Below are 17,319 nucleotides of genomic sequence, written 5' to 3' on the forward strand. Positions count from 1 at the left end.
TTTTTCTCATCTTACAAGCACCCCATTCCTCTGTCTTTATTGGCAAAAGCAAACATGCTAGTAAATTAGAAATCCATTTTTACAAACAAAATACATGAAGAAAATACATCCACATCCTGCAAATATAAACAGTAACAAATCCAAAACTATTATCCAATAAACATTTTTTTTTTACACTGGTACTGTGTGATAGTAGCATACAGAGGATAGTACAAAAAGTGGGAGGGAGACACTCTTAGTCCTTGCCTACACGAGCAAAACGCACGCCGGTACGGGCGTGTTTTTTAACCAGTGCGTGACCTCATCTTAAAAAAAAAAGTGAAAAAAGAAAAAAAATGTCCAAGAGGGAAAAGAGCCAGCCTCCCATCACACACTTAATTTTCACTGACAGTGATTGAAGGGACAGAAGAACTTTCTACGTTTGGTGACGCCGTGCGTTGAGCGCGCAGTTCTGCTCCCGACTGCCTTCACGCGCCGGCAGAGGCGCGCGTGTAAATGTTCTGCTAAATTCACATTACTCAAAGAATGGTGCGACGTGGCGAACAAATTCATTTATCTCTCCTTCGCTCCAACTCGACCGGATATGACCAGCTGAAATTAACTCTGATAACAAACGGTTACTTGTTGAAGGGGACCACGCGCCGTGCACACGCTCAGCTTTCATGCAGTACATTTCCACCTTCACCTTAAATGGGTTTAGCTCCTCCCAGTCCGAGGACTCAGAAATACAGTTACAAAAAAAAGGGGGCAAAACGCACCGAGTGGGTTTTAAACCCCGACGGTATTCAGACCGAAGCGGATCAGCGCCAAATCAATCGACAAGTGTTTTTTCCACAATTCTGAGCAGCTCTAAACGTTTCTTTGAGAGAAACGTGCAACGCAGATGAGACTTTTAGTGAAATTACAAGGTTCAACACAAAAGCTAAATTCTTGCAAATAAGCAAGCAGTTCGGCGCTCATGCTCGACCTCTTCTACCTGATAAAACCTCGTCATTCACGTGAAATGACGGGAAAAAGAAAAGAAAAGCAGAAACTCAGAAAACAAACCCCTCTCCCCGAAAAAGAAGAAAAGAAAAACAGTAATTTCTCTTTTGAGCATTTACAAAATTTACAAAAGTAAATCACAAATCCTGTAAAAACTCAGCAATCTGCTGACTGTAAGGCAAAGAAAATTATATATATATATATTTCTATTTATATTAAAATCAACTGTTCAGTATTACATTCAAACACCTGTCTATGGATGTCACATTTCTGAAATGGGTGATCTGAACTCCTTCCTGTCAGGCTCTTGGCGTGACAGAATAGACGCAGAGCACCCGTCGGGGCGTGTTTTCACATAGAGTGGCACTGGACACCGAGCGCGCAACGAAATGGGAGCGGGAAAAATCTCAACTGTATCCGATGGATGGACATTTGTAAACATTGGCTTAATCTGCCGCACCGGCACCTTTACTGGCTCCAATGTGGTCAAGGTGCGATAAGCGGTGCCTCCGAGCGCCGGGGATGGAGTGGGGAGGTTGTTTTTGGGGGAACCAGCATGTATCCACACCAGAACACAGAGCCACCGCTGAAAATATGTGGATTCTTTTAACTTGTGAGGGTTTACCCCAAAAAACCAACCAAACCATGCCAAACTCTGCCTGTATGCAGCTCGATGATGCGGTGGAAAAATAAATAAATCTCTCTGGAAGCAACAGAGAACGTTGTACTGGTGATGGAATGGCTGTCCCTGAACGGAGGACGAGACTTTACAAAAAACTGGTGAGAAAAGAGCTTAAATACAGTATGTTTAAAAAATACCTATTCACAGTAGACACAAATGTTGTGCATTACTGATATTAATCATCTGGTAAGCACACTAAAACTTACATAGATTTCTCTATCTATAAGAACAACCTAACATTTCTTTCTCAGCAAAAGTGAGATGTTTTAAACAATTGTTTAGTTTGAGGGACACAAAACGTTTGACCCTCCGAATCTTTTTTGTTTGATGTAGAATAAAGTAAAGACATTTTTCCTTTGATTAGAGTCTAGAAAAAAAAAGTGAGTTCCTTTCCGTGTGAGGGGAGGGGGGGGGAATAAAAATAAAAAAATAAATCGGGGAGAGAAAGTTCTGCTGGAGGGGACGAGTCAGCGTCTTCATCGCCTCCAAGACCGGCTCTCATACTCGTCGTCTTCATCGTCATCTTCCTCCTCTTCCTCCTCCTCTCCCTCCTCCTCTCCCGGCAAATAAGAGCTGGCTTCCTTCTGTTTAACAGGGAGAACAAGCATTTAGTATTAGGAGACAGGTGCATTTGTCCCACCCAAAAAGGATTTTACATCTGTTAGGTTTCCGATTTGCGTCTCAACTCATTCCTACACCCTTGCTGCTGCAAAACACCCACTGGGGCTTGAAGGTTTTTTAAGTTTCTGCATCGATATGATCTTAAACATCCTGAGATTTTACACAAGCCCAAGAAATGCAATATTTTCCAAACAGAGCACTCAGCTCTCTGACTCAGAAGGTGTCCATGACCTGGTTGTCCACTCTTTCCTGTCATCTCAACCCCCAGCGAGCCGAGGCAGATGGCTGCCCTGCCTAAATCTGGTTCTGCCAGAGGTTTCCTCCTGTTAAAAGGGAGTTTTCTCTGTTCTTCTTTCTTCTTTTTGTGCATGCTCAGGATTTGGGATTTGGAACGAAATCAAACCGTTTGATTTCGTTCCATCATCACTTGGAAACCAAAGCCTTGTGCGCTGCACTGAGCGAATTAAACTGCATAAGTCCACCTGACAAACGTATACAAAGAAGTAACTGATGGTGCCACAGGCTGCTCGAGATGTTCTGCAGCTGTGTCTGAGCGAGTGTTCAAAGCACCAAAAAACCAACGCTGTGCAAAGACATCACAACCCTCTTTAAGAAGAAGTCAAACAGATGGGGTGGGCCCTCAAGTCCCTGCTTAATGTCATGAAGAGCAGACTCTGAACATGAATACGGGGATTTCACCTGACTGCAGGGCAGTTTTACTCATGGGACTGAGATGCTCTTAGTACTGAGAGTCCTGCCCTGGTTTCCACTGGGAGCTGCAGTGAAAATCTTAAAAGCATTGAAAAAAAAAATCTGTGAATTCAACTAAAACCTCCGAAAGTTAAAAATTCAACTGCACCGACTTCCCAACCGTGATGCTACTTAACGGCGCCCCCCCCAAACGTCGTGCATACCGCATTGTCTTCATCTTTGGCCTCTTCCTCCTCTGGTTCTGTCGCAACAGAGGGCGTCTTGGGTTTGTACCAGGAAATCTGCAGAACGCGACCTTTGAATTTAGCTCCCTGATTGGCTGCCTGCCAGAGGAGAAACCAGTGGTGATTACAGCTTTCGCTGATTAAATCTGACAGAAATGACGAAAGGAAGCAGAAAGAAAAGAACTTGCATTCTCGGCTTCACTTCGTGTCTTAAAGGTCATGATGACAGTGTTGGCGTCTTGGTCACGGATGTCTTCGATCTCGCCAAATTTCTACAAAAAAAAAGAAAAGTATATTAAAGGAAAATGACAAATCAGTATCACTTTCCCAGAAATGAAAAGCCCGTTATGTCCTTACCACAAAGTGCGGCATTAGTTCTTCCTTCTCCTCCTGCGTGACTCCTAAAATGGCGAGGGCTCGGGGTCTGTGGTCGACCACCATGCGGTTCACAACTCCGCCGCGGGCCGCCATCTCCCGGCTCCGGCTCCTGCCGCGCATCGAGCCGGGCTCCTGCGCCATCTTCCCTCGGCCCCGACCTCGACCCGCCGGAGGCCGGATCAGACCCAAGCGCGTCGCCTGCAGCGGGAAAGTTTAGCGTTACACAAAGACAGGAATATTTGGGCGGGGCGTTGCAGAAGACCTTTATGATCAGAACACGTCGCCATGTGTCGGAGCGATGCTCAAACAAGAAAAACATCCCATCCTAAGAGATGAAACCTTCTCCACGAGTTCAACTCTCTGTGCCGCCACTCACCCTCCTTTGCCATTAGTTGGCACTCCTCCATTTTTAAAGCGACATCTCACTTTTAACCACTCCCCAACCTTCCAGCCACTCTCGCCTCCATTTGTCCCTCCCCAACTTCTGCTTTTAATTGTCATTCCAGGATTTTCTTCCACAGACCAGCGACTCAAACTTTAATGAGACGGGCTCCATCAGCGTAAGGACTCGTGTCTGATTTGGCTTCGTTAGCGGCTGCTCCTCTGGGCTTGCTTAAGTGGCTGCAGTTTAATGTGCAGAAGGAGGGCTGGCTTTGGGTGGACGGGGGGGTAGGAGGGATATGCATTTTTAATCAACAAGCTAATTAAGGACCCTGGGGTTAAAGAAAAAAAAGGGTGTTGCTAACCAAGGCCATGTTGTTGTTATCCAGAACTTAACATCAGGATAATACATGTTTTATTTCACTTTGGGTGTCTTCACTTTTGTTTGACGGTATAGAAAATAGACAAAATAAAACAATCTGACAGATGGAAAGCTTTGGTAATAAGTGGAAAACTCAGATTGTCACGGCAGGGCATCGGTGGCAGCCTGCTGCAGTAGCTCCGGATATAAAGTGTCTTTCTTTCTACTTCCTTGGGATTATCTAATGAGCTTTTTCTGTGAAAACACTGATTTTTTTCCTTGTTTTACACTGCTTTGGATGTGGTGCTGCTGGAATAATCTGCTGAAATCCTTTTTCTCCCCCATCTTGCACCTGTTATGATGTGTAGCCATGCCATGTTTGCCCAACTAATGCCTGGAACTTCAAATCAAAGTGAGTTGAGGAGGAGATGTCAGGATGTAGAGTGAGATTTAACCATTTCTTTCCATCAACGGGTCATGGAAAATGGACGGGAAAGAGGACGGGAATATCGGAAAAGGCAACAATATTCGTTTCACTGAGACACGGCTGCAGGAGTGACTCTCCGCCTGCAGACAGATGTTTAGCAGCTGGGTGTTTAGGATCTTAACTAATTGGGCGTCACCTGCTGACACCGTGTGCGACATCATCAGTCAAGTTGTTACCAAGCAACAAAACATCACCCCGAAGATTTCAACCACACCTCCCTCTCTGCTGCAGTTCAACCATCTGTAACAACTACACATCTGGAACGATAGAAACATACAAGTTAACTGTCCAAAAACTCTTTGGTCAGCTCCATTAGCCTAACCAGTAACCAGCCACCATTCCTGGATGCTACATTTGTATATGCTCCCCAGTGCAGGACGCGTCAGGAACATTTTAAACGGCTTTGATGGCAAAAAATACCTAAAAAAGAAGAAAGCCGGGCCTCATTGTTGGGCTGGTACTGATGTGTGGGTGGCACAGAGCAGACATGCAGAAAGGCCATCGGTGCATCTGTCCCACAGATGCTTAAAAGTGTAAACATCAAATGAGTTTTCCCCACTTGGGAGCCATGTCAAGAGTAGCAGCCACAAAATGTGACGTTAAGGAGGTGGGACCGGAGTCAAAGTGGCAAACGGTCGCAAAGCGCAACAAATTATTAGTTTCATAAATAAAACTACAAAATGTATGAATAAAAAAAGCTTTGCGACTTCGTCTTTACTTCCACACACAAAGAAAAGAACTGGATTGGCAGCTTTATCAGAAAAGACAAAGAAGAAGAAGCTGATTTTCTGATAAAGCTAACCAACGCGAGTCAGGTTATGACTGAGCGACTGAAAACAGCTAAACTGTGTTCTTGCTACTTACTTTTCTCTGGAAAAAAAGACATTGTTTCACTCGTTTTACTGGTGACGAGCCTCACGTACGCAGTCACTTGTTTTTCCTCCCTTTGCAGAATAGACTGTGATGACAATCTTATCTTTAAACTTCCGCTAAGGCATTTCTCAGTATCACACCCTCGATTCAGCTCGAGAAAAGTGCTGAAGATGCACGATGCTGTCAGTCTGCCCCTGTGAACGTCCATGTGGTGCATCTTTACAGACATGGCTGTGGCAGTGCAAGATATTCAGATTAAGCTCAGATTACTGAACACGTTTAAAAGAATTTTGTGGGCGCCGTTGTCTTTCCATCTTTCTGGGGACACATTTGGCTTGAAAATGATGAGAATAAGATCTATTTGAGGGTTAAAACTCAGACTGAAGATGGCGGTTGATGCTTGGTTTGTGAGAGGGTTTATTCTACCTCAACTTGCAGCAGCCCGAGTTTTCTCTTGAGGTCTGTCGTGTCCTCTCCAGAACTCATCTTCTTGTGAAAGTCCAACTCAGCATCCAGCAGTTCCTTCTGGGCCTGATGACACAATACATGCAAAGATTTGTTAATTAAATCCAGAGAAGAGTTTCCGAGGCGACCTGCAGTCGCAGCACATTTGGAGCAGAAAACAGACATTCAGATCGCTTTGAACGTACGTCAGTCTTGGTCTTGGCCTGGCTGTGGTTGGTTTTGCCACTTGTGACCTGAGAGGCAGGGTTCATTTCATTCTGCAGCTGGCTAATCTTCTCCGTCAGCTCCTTTAGGGTTTTCATAATGTTGTCCCTCTCCTCGCGCTTCATGCCTCGGTTCTTCTCCAGACGGTTTATCAGCACCTGAAGGACAAGCGGGTACACGACCGTGAGGTGAGACAGAAGCCAGAGGAGGAAAGGAAATGTCTCAAAGGCGAGGGTCTTACTTTCTGACACTCAATCTGCGTCTTTAACATCTCTTGCTTCTTCTTCGTCATGTCCTGCTGGAGTTTCAATGCCTCCTAAATGGGGGGAAAGGAATTTCAATCAAACATGCACATACTGCCATTGGTGGCCATTTTCCTTTTCTAATAAATCCTGCCTCTCACTCGAAGCCCGTAAGAGATACAAATCACTAATTACAGCTCTGCTTTTCCTACAGCAGCACATTTAAATACATGCCTGTTTTTTCTTGAGAGCTTCCTGCGCCTCCAGTGCTTTCCCCGTCTTCCCAAGGCTCTTTGAGGAGGACTTGTGAGATGTGGAAGTGTAGGAGCTCTTCTGGGTGTTTGCCAGCGCAGGCGTCGCCTAAGAATCCCAGAAATACGGATCAGAGAGAGACTGCAGACGGCAGCAAACCGTCGACCACACGAACAACATGTCAGCCACGATGGGTGCATTTGGATCAAAGTTTAAACCAAAGATGTCCTGTTCATCTGACACGTCCTCCTACCTAAACAGTGCCATTTTTTTCCCACTACCTTGGCTGACTTTCCTTTGCCAGCTGGACATTTTCTACTAAACGTCCTGAGTTACCAAGAGCACCAAGGCTCCCTGAAATTCAAATACAGAGCAACCTCGTGGAAATGTGTCATTTTGTCAATTTGAATCAAACTTAATAATAATTTCTTTATTCTGGTAAGACAGAAGAAGAAAAAAAGGCTCAGACATACAGGGATGGCGTCAGAGTTTGGATTCGGGCTCTCCGTCTTCGTCGTGTTTGTGGTCCCAGCTGCTGCATTCAGGTGATGCTTGGGTAGAGTGTTGTTCAACACATAAGCAGCTGGATTGTGCTGCTTGATCCCCTGAAGATGGAAAAAGGAAAAGCACAGGAAAATGGTAGTCAACTCTGAGTGGATCGTGGAGACACCGAGTTCTCAGTGGAAGACGATGCAATGATTTCTGTGCGTTTTCAGCTTCTTGATGCCAACCTTATGCATGTTGCCGTGCTGCATGTTGCCGTGCTGCATGTTGCCGTGCTGCATGTTGCCGTGCTGCATGTTGCCGTGCTGCATGTTGCCGTGCTGCATGTTGCCGTGCTGCATGTTGCCGTGCTGCAGCCCCTGGCTGGGCGCCGACCCGGCCGCCTGGCTCCCTGGGCTCTGCTCCTGCTGCTGGGGACCCGCAGTGTTGGCGCCGAGCTCGCGGTGCCAGTAGACGCGGATAAAGCGGTTGTTGAGGACCGCCTCCGTGCTGGATATGGCCCGCCTGGCTTCTTCGTTCTTTGTGTACTGGATTAACGCCGCCTCTGGGTCTCCGCCGAACACAACCTGGAATGAAAGCAGAGTGCACAGGTGAGCTCTCTGTGTGTGATGAGACTGAACTTAGTGCAGGAAATCCATCCAAAATGTTTTCAGTGATGCTGTAAGCACAGTTCCAAAGCTACTTCCACAGCGAAGGTGCCCTTCACCTGTATGTTGACGATGGTTCCAAACTTGCTGAAGTGCTCGTTGAGCTTGGTGATGTTGTTGAGGTCGCGTGGGATCTTGCGCACCTCCAGCTTTGTGTTCACGTAATGATTCCTCTTGGGAAACATGCTCTTATGTTGATTGTTGAAGCTCGGCCTGAAACAAAAAGCAAGAGTTTGGCGATGAGATCTTCCTTTTGATGCTTATTCTTAGGAAAGATTACGGGAAAAGCAGAGAAGACCAACAGCAAATATCAGGGAGTGAGTTGGGACCAAGATGCATGATTAAAATGTCTGTCTTGATACTGAAGTTTCTTCTTTCTTAGAACTGTTAAACATGCAGAAGAAAGTCAGACGTCAACAGGACAGCATTGTGTTGATCTTAGTCACTGGATTTCTGTGAGAAAAGATAAGCTGCCAAGCTGAGCCCCCCCAGCCTGAAACAAGCATCCTTTATCAGTACTGGGAAACAGATTTCAGCTAACTAGTTTATTCAGTGCCTTCTCAAAATAAAAGCTGCTATTCTGAATGCAGGTGCAGGTTTTTCTTCATTCCCAACAGTATTTTTTGTGTGCATCCTTACTTCTCCATCCAGGGCTTTTTAACCGCAGGTCCCTCAGCGGTGCTGGGCCCCATGCTTCTCTTTCTGCTGTCCTGCTCCGGGTTGAAGCGGGACGCGTTGCTCCCAGGAGTGCTGGTTGCAGTGCTGGGCTCCGTCTGGATCACTATGTTGGCAGCTAATAAACGCAAAACAAGACTCCTGCAGTCAGATCTTTCGGTCTGATAATACCCAGGATCGAGCTGGGGGGGGAAGAAAGGAGAACTAACAGGAAAACAGGCGTTACCTCTGGAGCCTTGTCCTTCACTGGAGGTGAGGCCGATGAGATTTGAGCGTTGGGTCTGAACCCGGGGAATGAACTGACGATATGAATTATGACCCGCTGCCGTCAGGCCTGGAGATTCTGGGTTGTAGCCTTCTGGATCATAGTTGTCTAATGTGTAAAACAAAAATACAGGAAAAGATGCTGTTGTTAGAAGGAATAAGAAATTATTCTGAAATGTACACATATATGTATGCATCTGTTAGAGTGAACGCAACAAGTTACATTTTAAAAGCACCTTAAATATTCAAAGAAATATCTGACATAAATACATACACAAATTTAGAAAGACACTAAACTGAAATTAAACGTTAACAAAAAGCCATGAAAGTTATCCTGAGCTACAGCTTCCTGACTCAAAGACGAGGCATAAACTTTCTATTTGAGCTGAGCCAGAATTATCCTGCATAACTGGAACTACTGATAAGCTAAAATATGGGGAAAGCAGTCTAAAAAAAGAAAGAAATAAATGCCACAGAGTTCACATTTTCTCCTCAAAGACACTTTCCTTTTAGTTAATTAATAGCACCACCCTGTGGCCAACAATGGCTACTGCACCCTCCAGAAAGTTTCATTCCACCATGCATACACACCCCACTGTGCACACTTCAGCTCACACACACACACCACAGAGAGCGTCTGACAACAGTAACTCTGCTGCTGAATGAGTCAAGAAAAAAAGAGACAAAGACCAGCTCTGCTTACATTCAGATTGGACATATTGGGGGCGCAGAGAAACAGATGCGGGCGAAGAGGGAGGCTGAGGAGGAGGATGAGGAGGAGGAAGAGTAGGTGGCATCCCCACGCCAGGCGGTCCCAGAGAAGGAGTAGAAGGGATTGCAGGTTGGTGGTTGGGGGTATCGATCCGACTGTTTGCTATCATTGGGGGTCCTGAGGGAGACACAAGCCCAAGCGAATGTCTCAGGTAGATCACATGTACAACAGAGTGAGGCTTTGGCTAAACTTTAAACTTTATCCATTCAACACAGACTGCTCGAGTGTAACAGCGCAGAAGGAGAGAAGCTGGAACAAAAAAGTTCAACATAAGAAAGTATTCAGCAGGAAATTAAACGACTAATTACAGAAGCAACGAGTGCAATCAGAGCAATCAGTTTACGAGGTTTAACCCATCGTCTGTGTCCTCTGGATCATCGGGGGGGCCTCGTCCAATAAAACTGAGCTCTGCAGCATGGCGTATCATTCAGACGACGCCCCTTCACTCCTCTGACATCACATCTGAATGTGGCTCAGCCTGAAACAAACTGGTGTCTGAACAATGATACGCTTCAGTTTCTGACTGTTTCAGTGATTTTAAACATCAGCACCAAATGTGAACGGGCCCAAACGACAACTTGACCAGTCTGCTTTACAACAATTCAGCTCCACGGTTACCTATTTGCACCTTACGAGCTATATTCTTTTCATGTTATCCTGCTAAAATCATATCTAAATTCACCATTTAGCTTCATCTTGGTTCTCTCCGGGTTCTCCGGCTTCCTCCCCCGTCCAAAAACATGCATGTTAGGTTAACTGGTGTGAGCGGGTGTGGTTGTGTGTCTCGTTTGTCTCTGTGTGGCCCTGTGATGGACCGGCGACCTGTCCAGGGTGAACCCCGCCTCCCGATGACCGCCGGGACCCCCCGACCCGACCCACAGATTAAGCGGGTGTAGAAGATGGATGGATAGTTTTATCTTGTGTATTTCTGTTGGCTGACATCTAAAAATCACCACAGCTACGACACGAGTCGACTCTCAGGGAAAATGAAGGAGTTTGCCTGAATGTGAGTTTTTTTTTTCCTCTGAAAAGGTAATCACTCGGGACTTGCTCCCATTAGCTGTTTGTACCACCTCCGAGCGCTTATGACCCAAAAGTCCAACTTATTTGACCAGGGTGGCTGCTGTGAACTCTGCTCTGTGAACTGGAGGTGAGCCAGGACACAGTTTGCATAACATGTGCTTACTAAGAATGGCCAAAGCGTGGAATTCATCTCAAAACAAACCGTCTGAATCATCACCATGGAAACAGGAAGTTGACTGTTGTGTTACTTTCTTTAACCCAGCATGGCGATGGCAACGTTAAAGGGATTGTTGGGCTGCGTGGCGCCCTTCTGAGCGGTTAGCGCCCAACCTGCAGAGGGCAGCAGCTTGGAGAAGCGGGGGGGAATTCTCATGGGGGAGCTACACTAACAGCTAATGAGAGCAGGGACAAAAGAATCTAGTCTTAAAGTAGTTTGGTGAACGCTGCGTTACGTTAGTCCCCCGTGAGAATTCCTCCTTCCTCTCCTACCAGAGCAGGTTCGGTTCTAACGACTCTTAAGCACCCAAACCTCCCCTTTCAGCGCTCTGCGGGTGCAGGCCAGCGGGGAAACAGGCCCAACTGGACGGAAGCCTCGAGTGAGCGCCCTTAAACGACAAAATGTGACCACGGTGTGAAAGGAAACAAAAAAGCGGCAGAACAAAGTGCAGAAGAGGAGAAAAACGGTTTGTTTTTGGCCGCAGCGTCCTGCAGAAACGCCACATCATCATCTGTCCCTACGTTCTCTAAAAGCTGACATGAACACTGACAGCGATACTCACTCATTGGGAACACGCCCGGGGGCGGCGGCTGGCCATACGGGGGCATCGACGGCATCCTGAGGGGAGGGGGTGGCTCGGTGATCGGGGGCATGGGCAGACCGGCCGGGGGCATGACCGGTGGGGGTGGGAAAGGAATTATGTTGGGTAGACTGACATCATCAACAATGAGAGGGTCGTTGCCGTGGTCAAACGGACAAAGGTCGCCACGGACACAAAATCCTTTTTCTGTTGAGGGACAGAAACAAAAATCAGCATCATTTATACACACAGAACACAGCTGTTATCAAAGAAATCTGTTGATCATCACAGCTAAATCTGTTACTAAGCAACTAAAATCTAAACTAGTACAAAACTAAGAGGAAAAGTAAAAGAGAACGAAACAAACGCCCATGTTCAAAGCAGCCACGCCACAGAGCGGTTGGTGTATTTACCCCACAGTCTCATTAAGACAGCGTGTCCCTCGGGGCTGTGTTTGAGCGCAGTGACAGCAGAGCGCTTCAGGGACAGAGGGTTAAGTTTAAATTCTCCCGGGTCTCTGCAGTGGCGGCCTACTTACTTTACCGCCTGTCACTGGAGACGTGGGACTGAGTGCTAAACAGTGGTCATTAGCGAAGAGACTCAACAAGGCACCAAAACCCTCATGGGAAGCGGGACAATAGCCAGAGCAAACTTTCCACTGACCGTGTTACATATGAGAAAATCCTGGTCAACACAAACATCTCGCTGTAGAGACATAAGAGACACGAGGCTCTGAGGCAGAGCAGGAAGGAAAGAAAAGGCCCCTACCATCGTAATCTCTGCAGCGCTGCTTGAGCGAGACGCTCTTGTTGCTGAATGGCTTGTTGACGCCCTCCTGCCTCTGAGCACTGTAGTAGCCAGACCAGCTGTCCGTAGTGCTGTCAGGCAGGTGAGCCGGTGTTGCAATAGAAACCGCTCCACCTCCCGAGACTCCTGCCGAGGAAGAGGGGGGAAAGGGATGTGGAGGCGTGGGAAGCGGCAGGAGAGGTGGAGGGTGCTGCTGCTGGGCGCCGGACGTGCACGAGGAGTTGTAGCCGTCGCTGTCCTTTCGCTCCACCTCAAACTTGGACTTGAACTCTGTTTGAAAGAAGTGTTGACATCTTTAAAATGAACCGAGTAGCATGACAGAAGCAAACCAAAAGCAGTTCTTTTAAGCAGCGACTTCTCTCATAATCCCAGACAAACAGACGCAGATTAACCTTGTGGGTAACGAGGCCAGTTCCAACCCATGTTGTTAAATCCCCAATGATGCGACTGCAAAGCCGTCCACATTATTCTTTCCTAAAAACTCAACAATCCAAAAATACAGTTCGCTACAGTCGGAGCTTCCCTTAAACCATCCGAAGCAGCCCACATGCAGCCCGTCTCCGGCAGCTCTCCTGCTGTAACGCAGTTCAGTGGCGCCGTGGAGAGCCTCAGCAGCTCCGACACACCCGGGCCCGGTCCCCAGTGCTGTTGTTATTGGCTGAGGGGAAACTTTCTCACCTCTGCCTCCTCTGTGCTCCTTGTCCCTGCTCTTTCCTCGGCTGCCACTCCTGCTCCTGCTGCGGCTCCTGCTGTAGCTCCTCCCTCGGGGGCTGGCCCTGCGACGCTCGTGGCGCTCCCGCTCGCGGTGGGAGTCGCTGCCGCTTTTCCCGTAGCGTTCGAAGTCGCGGCGCTTGCGCTCATCTCGTCTCCTGTCATCGCGGCTCCTGTGAGGTTGGCGAGTGAGAGGGAACGCATCTGAATTACTCTCCCCGGGCCTGCTTTGAATGCAAAAGTGAGGCAGACATATTCAGTGGATTTCTAACAGCGAATCACTGAATTAACAAATACAAGCATCCTACATGTGGATATGTGTCAATATGCACCTTTAAATAACGTCTCAAGAAACTATCGATGAGTATAGCTTGAACATAACATCTAAATGAGGTAATAGTACAGACCGTAAATCTTAAGACACATTTAACACTCAACTGTTGTGCTGATTCATTGTATAACAGTAATATTGTCCTATGTTCTGTAACTTGATGCATCACAGCCAAGGGAGCAGGTCGTAGACACCAGGGCCTTCATCAAGCTAAAAACAGGCCTCCTGGGCTTCTAAACCACCCATGCAAATATAGTCACATGTTGAGATCTCTGCACAACCACACCATGCAAAACATTCTCCTCTAAAGCAACAATAAAGAGCGGCTCTGTGCAACAGAAACTCAGTCATTAAGATGAAGTTGGCCGCAGCCGTACCTGGATTCGTTGAATTCAGAGCGGTTTCTCAGGGGGCTTCTCCTGCGTCTGTTTTCCCTCTCCTCCTCCGGGGTTTCAGCCTTGGGGGAAACAACAATTATGCTACATAAAAAGAGGCTGAAGGATAAACAGGGAAATCAACAGTGTCAAAGCAGAGCTTCTCTGCTGAAGGCCTTTAGAGGTGCTTTAATATGCGTTAGCAGACATGTTGAGATAATCCAGGACATTTCTCAGCCACCACTCTCACCTCAACAACATCAGTTTTGACTGCAGGCGGTTTAACCTCCTCTTTAGGAGTTTCTTTGGCTGCAGGATTTCCCAGGTAGTTCTTGGTCGTCAGACATTCAAAGAGTTTATCCACAAACCCGACCGTCTCTGCAAGGGCAAAACGAAGCGTGTAAACGAATGTCATTTTCTCTGAAGAGCAAAGAATCGATAAAACGCCTGTTTGTCATTACTGGCCTGCCATGACTGTAGTAGCTAATCAACAATAAAGTGAAACCTTGCTCAGGACAGAGAGCAGAGCTCAGCTTAAGCCAAACATGCTCCAAGATGGCTCCTTTCAGTTCCTTCAACCCTCCCTCTGCTGGTCACAGTAAGGATCCCATGAGCTAACTGGTGATAATATACAGCTGATTAGTATTTTTTACACTTTAAGTTCTCCAGAGAGTCAGTTTCTACATATTTTAGCAGCCTTGCCACTCTGAACTTTGTGCTTTGTGTGTAAATGTCAGAACGACTGAGAGGGACAATCTTTTGGGAACACACAATATGTCTGGGGGGCACATTGGTGGTTCATGCTGCAAAAACACCGTCTGCTTCGATAGATTGGAACCACTGAATCCTTCGAGGTTAGCTGAACTCTGTCAAGCCACAGCTTCTACAGTTCTCAGGTAAAGTATGGTTCAGTCTCGATGAAGAAAAGGTGAAAGCCGGCCTTATTCATGTGAACGTCTTACCTTTTTGTAGGAAGACATCAAGCTGATCAGCACACAGCGCTTTCAGCTCCTTCTCTGGCTTGTCCTTCTTCACAAGAGCCACCACGTAGTTGGCTAATGCAGAGGGGTCAGCGTCACATCTGCAGGTTAAAAGAAATGTATCCTCAGCTTACCCAAATAAATCCCATCAACATACAGGGAACAATGGGGGAAAAGAGGCCACACCATGTGCCAGTGTTAAAGATCTATCTGAGAGGCTGATGAGTCAACAGGGGATAAATACCATGAGCGATCACCTGCAGGGTGATGTACATCCTGACATGCAAATTCACTGATTAAATGTAAGATTTTAGTGTTATATGGCTTCAACACTACTGCTGTGTTTGTACTGGCCATGTGTTTGAGGTGAGCCACAACCGACATGAACGTCACTTGTACTCCAGACCACTGCCACAAAAAACCTTCAGAAATAAGCTTCCAAACGCTAGATCAAATGAAAGAAAAAGCTAGTCACATTCTCCCCTTTCTAGCAAATAGAAAACAATAAAAATCAAACTAACAGTCCTCTCAGCAAGCAAGTCAAGGGGATAGAACAGCTAAAAATTAATAATCAGAAAGATAATGTAAATGTAATTTATTTATACAGCCCTTTACAACAATCCATTTCGGTACCAAAGTGCTTTACATCAGATAATAAATAAAGAAAAGAATAAGTACAAAACAATAAAATACAGCAAAATTGAATAAGATAATATAAAAGAGTCACCATACTACTGGGTATTAAAAGCCATCTGAAATAAATATGTTTTTAGCCTAGATTTAAAGAGGCCCAGGTCAGAAATAAGACGCATCTCGGGGGGGGGGGGGGCTTATTCCAGAGCCTGGGGGCAGCAGCAAAAAAGGCTCGGTCACCCCAAGGCTTGTATTTTAACCTGGACACTTCCAGCAAAAGTTGATTTGTTGACCTCAGAGCTCTGCCAGGGTTACAGACAGTTAAAAGCTCAGATAAATATGATGGGGAAATAACCTGAGCAAGCACAAAGCCTCGGTAACTAAATAACTATTATCCCCACTTCATTCCATAAAGGGTCGAGGGAGGAGGGCGAGAGGATGGGGGGGGGGCAGGGGTGTTTTTGAACCTGTCCCAACTCCCACTGGCAAGACACACAGTACACCCTGGACAGGTCAACAGTCCATCATAAGGCTGATACAGAGACAAACAACCACACACACTCACATTCACTCTAACAAGCATGTTTTTGGACTGTGGGAGGACCCGGTGTTCCCAGACAGAACCCACACAGAAAGACCCCGGCTGAGATTGGAGCGTGAGGCGGCAGCACGAACCCCCACACCTCCATGCAGCCCATATGCTGCTTATAGCAAGCGTGCATTGGAAATCTAATACAGTAAATGATACACTTAACCTGAAGATCCAGCCTCTAAATAACAACTGGCTTGAAGAATAAATCTACAAACTTGAAAGACTACCTTCGCTTGCATTTGCCCTACAAGCAACCAAACCCTATGAGAGTATGATGATTTATGGCAGGTTTCATTTATGGCTTTCACAACGACCAGAAGCTGATAAGACTACATAAAAGAGGGAAAAATACACCTGAAAAAAGATAAAACTTATGGTAGACGTGTCTCAAACTAAACAAGTAATAATTCAAACAAGAGAGTCTCGGTGAGAATGATTTTATAAAGAGAAGTGAAGACTTTACTCTTAACAGCACGTCATAAAACCATGTTAATGGTGAACGGACGTTAATCAGCAACTGTGTTCAACACACCAACTTCTCTGCAATCACACAGTCAAATGTTCAGCTGCATTAATACATTCGGCTAGGTGCAACCTGGGGCTGCGCGCGGACAGATATTAATACAACCACACGAGCCTATAAAGAATGCGTAACTATGGTAACTTAAAGAGCAAATTCTAACGTGGCGCTGGGTGCAGCCCGTGCAATTAAATTCCCATTGTACCCACAAACAGAAACAAACTAAGCTGTGTGTTGAAGCTTAACGATTTGCAGCAGAGCTGTGGTAAAGTTCAACTATCGTGCGCCAACGGCCCGTCCATCTACCCTAAAACAACAGAGAAACAAACGGAGACAGCTGTTCTGTCGTCTATCATTTCAGCATAACACAAAGTACAACAGTCCCTCTTGTGCGAAAGGCCAGCTAGCGGCAACGGTGGTTTGCTAACTCGTGCAGGAATCTGCCATCTGATTTAAGCGCGTCTCCATTGATGCCTGGCTAAACCACAAGCTAGCGAGCTAGCGTAGCATGCAAGCTAAATGTCATTTCAATTCAACACTCACATCGGCTCCAGGAGTTTTGCCAGCCAAGACTTCAAGGCTTCCACATTTTCTATGATCATCGTGGGAAAGACTATAATACTGTCTATAAAAGGAAAGTGCGTTTTGACGACTCTACTTTCATCGTCTATATATTTATAAGCTTTAAGGCCTTCTGTCTCTCTTCTCTGGCAGGTCGGACGAATTACTTTACGGCATAGCAACACAAGTGAAGCTGTCGTAAAGCAGGCCTGATGACAGATGTTATAGTCCAATGGGGCTCTTTTGGAAAAAACGACAAATTC

General features: G+C 46.3%; 1 protein-coding gene across 1 annotated transcript; it reads right to left on the reverse strand.

The window, feature by feature from the left end:
- Positions 1-17,191, reverse strand: rbm27 (RNA binding motif protein 27). Its single transcript, XM_072375311.1, has 22 exons — positions 17,039-17,191; positions 14,733-14,851; positions 14,021-14,148; positions 13,774-13,853; positions 13,033-13,238; positions 12,316-12,624; positions 11,530-11,754; positions 9,659-9,844; positions 8,918-9,064; positions 8,656-8,809; positions 8,076-8,229; positions 7,726-7,935; positions 7,597-7,620; positions 7,339-7,470; positions 6,848-6,973; positions 6,613-6,687; positions 6,353-6,529; positions 6,129-6,233; positions 3,580-3,798; positions 3,407-3,494; positions 3,202-3,317; positions 1-2,250 (listed from the first exon to the last, which is right to left on the reverse strand). Exons 1-22 carry the CDS (start codon positions 17,095-17,097, stop codon positions 2,143-2,145), a joined length of 3,147 nt encoding a protein of 1,048 aa, XP_072231412.1. The 5' UTR covers positions 17,098-17,191; the 3' UTR covers positions 1-2,142.
- Between the last annotated feature and the right edge of the window lie 128 nt (positions 17,192-17,319).

This window comes from Leuresthes tenuis, unplaced genomic scaffold (assembly GCF_036924035.1).
Source record: "Leuresthes tenuis unplaced genomic scaffold, fLeuTen1.0.hap1 SCAF_21, whole genome shotgun sequence".
Taxonomy (NCBI): Eukaryota; Metazoa; Chordata; class Actinopteri; order Atheriniformes; family Atherinopsidae; genus Leuresthes; species Leuresthes tenuis.

Bases quoted from the DNA above. Each gene is read 5' to 3' on its own strand.
- rbm27 (XM_072375311.1), bottom strand. From the start codon at position 17,097: ATGATCATAGAAAATGTGGAAGCCTTGAAGTCTTGGCTGGCAAAACTC. The intron at 6,234-6,352 runs GTACGTTCAAAG...TTGTGTCATCAG, and splicing joins AGGCCAAGACCAAGACTGAC to GCCCAGAAGGAACTGCTGGA. The intron at 3,318-3,406 runs GTTCTTTTCTTT...TCTGGCAGGCAG, and splicing joins AAGTGAAGCCGAGAATGCAA to CCAATCAGGGAGCTAAATTC.